At 30.9% G+C, this 5,383-nt stretch overlaps 1 protein-coding gene across 1 annotated transcript; it reads right to left on the bottom strand.

Annotated features, from left to right (window-relative positions):
* Positions 1-1,282: 1,282 nt before the first annotated feature.
* Positions 1,283-1,987, bottom strand: LOC139842090 (uncharacterized). Its single transcript, XM_071832266.1, has one exon. The coding sequence runs from the start codon at positions 1,985-1,987 to the stop codon at positions 1,283-1,285; it is 705 nt and encodes a 234-aa protein (XP_071688367.1).
* Between the last annotated feature and the right edge of the window lie 3,396 nt (positions 1,988-5,383).

The raw sequence follows: 5,383 nt of genomic DNA, 5'->3' as shown, positions 1-5,383 counted from the left end.
TAGCGATCGTACGGTATGCTTAGATTAGCTTGTCTTTATGCTTGGACTCTGGTATGTGCTATTTGATTATTATTGTGTGGCGTGTCCATTTTATGCATATATATGTATGTAGTATATTCTCACTCACTAAGCATTAGCTTACCCTCTCGTTGTTTACATTTTTATAGATTCGCGTGGAGGTGGAGGCTAGGGTAAGCATGGGAACTAGTGACTTGCGTAGGTTGCTTTAGAAGACGTGCTTTTGGATTGATTAGGATTGGTAGCGTATCCCCAATCACCATGCTCGGTCTTTATTATGTGTTAAACTCATGTGGTCGAAAATTGTATTTTGTGCGTAATTCGTAAAACGGGCCAATGTGGGCCCGGTGTCGTAAAACTTGTTTTATTATGAAAACGTGTTAGTTTTACTTACTATAATTTGTTGTGAAAACCGTTTCGTCTAAAAGTATCGGGAAGGAAGTGGACAGGGCACTTTGGAGCGGCGCGCCCCTATATGGAGCGGCGCTCCATATGTCTGAAACTGATATTTAATTAAAAAATAATAAAAAATCTTTTGCGTATTCGGTTGGATAACGGGTTGGGTCATTACAGTTTTGACTTTTGTTGACTCGAAATTAAGCATTGTAAGAGTGATGGTATTAGAGTATAAATACCATCATCTCATCTAGTAAACTAAGCCTTCTAGTCATAACTTCCAATCATTCAAGGTGTAACTAGGTGTTCTAGGTCATTTTCTCCCAATTCCCAATTATGTAATTTCGTTCCAAATAAATACAAACACGAATTCATTGCTAAATCGTTGCTAAACATGTGCTCTGAATGCTACTGGTAATTAGCATGTGACTTAATAAATAAGCGTCCACCAACACGTGATACGAACGCGTGTTTGATGCGGAAGTACGCGTATCATTAAGTCCCCTAGTTTAATATCATGGGTTACCTTAAAACACGTGACATTAAACTCATAATCAATAATTCAAAAATTATCGGAAGGTAATTATGAAAATAATCCCTAAAGAACCATATTTTGTTTTTGGCAAAAAAACATGAATTAATGTTGGGAACCATAGATACAATTCTTTAACAAAACAGTGAAAAAATTGGGAAATACATAAAGAGTCCGGGAACTTACAAACAACACATATCCCCTAAAGCAAGCCCATTACAAAAGACTAAGAAGACAAGAAGCCCATTATAAATACAAGCTCTAAATGTGCATACATAATACATAAACAAACTGAGATTGACTCTAAGCCAAAATAAAAAAACGCAGCCCTTCTCTTTAAAACATCAACATCCATGGCTGTGAATCCCACACATGAAATTGGAATCTTTCGCTAACTTTTGCTTCCACTAGCCACTCAAACACTTTGTATTTTATACGAACCAATAATACATTCCAACATGTGTAAATCCCGTTAAACAATACCTCGTTTCTAGCAAACCAAATCGCCCAATACGTAGCCGGCCCGATTAAGCTCCAAAACTTTGATGCATTTATACCCAAACCCTTATAACAATCTAAAGAGAACTCCGAGACGGACGAAGGCATGACCCAATAAATATTCCACCACTTGAACATAGCCGTCCAAATGCTATAAGACCATGGACAATGTAAAAGAAGATGGTCTATCAACTCGATATCCGAACACCACCCGCACTTGTCATCCGAACCATCTCTTAAACAATGCCGAAAATGGAACACTTCTTTTACCGGTATTCCTCCTTGGATTGCTAACCAATGAAAGATAGCGATTTTGGACGGGATACTTTTGCTCCATACAACATTAACCCAATCGAACTCTACATTCAAATTAGAAACAAGCATAATCCGGGTGCCCTCCGGGACCGAATAGACCTTATTAACGGAGTGAACCCATTGAATCTCATCACCCTTATCATTATTAAGCGATATAGGACCCAACAATGCCAAAAGCGTTTGTAATTGTGATTCTTCATACAAATCCCTCTCCTCAGCCAACCCCATATCCCAAATCATTAAACTATAAGAATCGACCCACCCCAACTCATAAACATAAGCATGCTTTTTAACCGAAATACGATATAGTGAAGTAAATTGATCCCTTAGCTTAGACACGCCTACCCATATATCTTACCAAAATAGAATACTCGAATCGTTACCAACCTTCCAACACCAACTCTGAGGACTAATGATATCGAACAACTCGTCTACTCTTTGAAGCTTCCCCAAGTCGAACCATATAGGGGACAGTAGGCTCCTTTTTAAATTCGAAATATCAGAAAAAAGGTTACCATGTAACTTAGGACCAGTGTTGTAAAAGTCGGCCGATGCGTCGTTTTTTTGAGTTCTCCGTCCCGTTTTTTCTGAAAACGACTCAAAAGACGGTCAAAGCTAAAAGTTCGGTCAAAGTCTGTCAAAGACTGTAACGACCCTGGAATTTCCAACGTTATTTTATTAATAATTATTATTATTAATACGCGTGTTTAAACGAATGTACGTTATTACATTTACATGTTGCCATGATTGCCCGAACTTGACTTTAATTGCCCGAAACGTCTTTGTGACACCCGGAACTTGCACGAATAATATTTTTAGATATTATTTACATTCATGATTAAATTTATTAATCATTTTAATTAACTAAGACTATTAGTTAGTTACTTGGGTTTTAATTGGCTCAACTTGTTATTAATTGTACTTGGGCTTTATTAGTGTTATGGACTCTTGAACTTGGGCTTCCAAGCCCACCCTACTTATGTTAATGGATAAACTAGCCCATGTTACACTTGTAAGTATTAATTTGAATGGAACTTGTTAGTTAATACTTGAAAGAATCTAGTTAGCTTGTTATCCCCATGCATGACCATTCATTAACCACCTTTATGAACTTTACATGCTAATAACCATTAAACTTAGCCATCCCCCTCCCTTTTCTGCTGCAGAATGCCGAAGCCCAAGGATCCCTTTAGGGGTGTTTTTGTGTTCATTATTCATTACTAGTTCACTTGTGTAACGACCCGGAAATTTCCGACCAAATCTAAACCCTAATCTTTATATGTTTCCGACACGATAAACAAAATTCGTATTTTTGAGTCTAGAAAGTTTGAAATCTATATTCGGATAATCAAGTACCCTTTTGACCAAGCCTGACGATTCACGAACGAATGTTTTAAATAAATATGTATGTGTGTGTATATATATATATATAATAATTAAGTTACCAACAAAATGAATATATTATATAATTAGTAAATATAATATAAATAATAATATTATTATTACAAGTTAAAAAAAATTAATTATTTGTTACCTTTATTATTTTCAGAATTTTTAATATTATCAATTAAATATATATGTATATATATATATATATATATATATATATATATATATATCTTTATACATGAGGTTAATAAACAAAAGTAGTTATACCAATCTTATTATTATTATTATTATTATTATTTTGTGAAAATAATAAAAGTTATTATTATTTTAATGTTAGTATAATTAGTATCTTAGTTGTAAATAAAAATAGTGTTATATATTTTATAATAAATATTAACATTATTATTAGTAATATTATTAATTGTATTACTATAAAATTGAGAGTATTAATATGATAATTATAATTACTAATAATAAAACTAATTACAATCTATAAAATAAATATAAAAATATAAGATATATACAATTATAATATACATACTATACATAAATATAAATACTGATAAGTAAAATTCTGAATATACAGATTTACACAAAAGCTGTGTTATACGAATACATATACTGTATTATATATACACAATTCGGTATATTTTTTTTATAACATAATCGTACGTAATTTTTGCATAAAGGAATTAAAAATCAATCACGGATCCACTTACTGTTGTATGTTCTTATTTGTGTCGGGGTTTGTTAGCAAATCACTTTCTATCACAAATCAAGAACAGAAATCGATTATATATATCTTCTGTGACCTCTGTTTCAATACCATTTTATTAAGAACTCGAAATTGTATTTCATTCCAAAATCTGAAATTGCCATTATGCTAGAACTCAATCAACTAAACTATCTGCAGAAATTAGTATTCCAATTTCCCAAAACGGCTTCGAATTTCAGAATCAAATATTTTGAATAAAAAGTTAAATTTCGTGTTCATCACTAAATTCATCTTTTGCTTAACGTTTCTGTTAAATTAAATGATACAGAAAGGTTCTAATAAGGATTTCTAAACTTTTTCATGTTGTGAGCTAGGGCTAAAACTTTATAAAAATCCGAAAGCTAATGGGAGTTCATGTCGTTTTTTTTTTAAAACCCATACAGACATATTTGTTTTATTATTTCGTTTTAACTAATTTTACACACAGACAACCGTTTTTGTTTCTGTTAGTAATATAAAACCATAAATTTCTTTTTCAATTGGGTTGAATGTTCTCTGATCGATTGTTATTGGGAAGAAGAAGAGGGATACAGTATACGGGATTTATAGTTATGGAGAGAGTATTAAATCAGAGAATCAGCAAACGGGTCAGTGGTCATGGGTGTTTTGATTAACTGGGAGGTCGGGTGTTCGAGCCCCGGTGTGGGCAATTTTTTTTAGGAAGGCTTACATAAAGGGTATATATTTCTATTATTATTACTATTATTTATTATTATAATTATTATTATTAATATTATTATTGTTATTATCATTGTTAATAAATATTGAGATTGTTATTATCATTAATTAATATTATTATAATTAGTATCATAATTAAAATTATTATTATTGTTATCAAAATCTTTATTTTCATTGCCATCACTATTAAATTATTCATTTTATTAAAGACTATTATTATTATCATTATTATGAAATTTATTATATATCAACATTTATAGAATTATTAATATTATTATCTTTATTATTAATATTAGTACTATCATTATTATTACTGTCATCACTTAAAATTTATTATCTTAAAATACTACTTTAACAAATAATTGATATTTATATAAATATATACTTATCACATAACAAAAATTTAAATATCTTTTATGTACAAAATGAATATATGAAACATATACAAATTTAATATAAAAAGGATATAGTTAATAAACTTATAAATATATTTGTTCGATTACCATTATGTATATTAATAAATATACAAATGATATAGGTTCGTGAATCCGAGGCCAACCTTATACGTGTCCCGTGATGTTATATGTATTTTTACTACAAAATACATTAGGTGAGTATATAGTCCCTTTTAAACTCTAAATATTTTGGGATGAAAATACATGCATTTTATGATTTACGTTATGGACACAAGTGATCAAAAATAAATTCTACGTTGAGTTGTACCATGGCATATTTCTTTATACTTGGTAGCTAATATTTACATGAGGAATGTAAACGCGAAT

Source organism: Rutidosis leptorrhynchoides, chromosome 4, assembly GCF_046630445.1.
Source record: "Rutidosis leptorrhynchoides isolate AG116_Rl617_1_P2 chromosome 4, CSIRO_AGI_Rlap_v1, whole genome shotgun sequence".
Lineage (NCBI taxonomy): Eukaryota > Viridiplantae > Streptophyta > Magnoliopsida > Asterales > Asteraceae > Rutidosis > Rutidosis leptorrhynchoides.
The sequence above is the reverse complement of the archived record's forward strand: the minus strand, read 5'-3'. Positions and strand labels throughout refer to the sequence as shown.

Bases quoted from the DNA above. Each gene is read 5' to 3' on its own strand.
- LOC139842090 (XM_071832266.1), bottom strand. From the start codon at position 1,987: ATGGGGTTGGCTGAGGAGAGGGATTTGTATGAAGAATCACAATTACAA.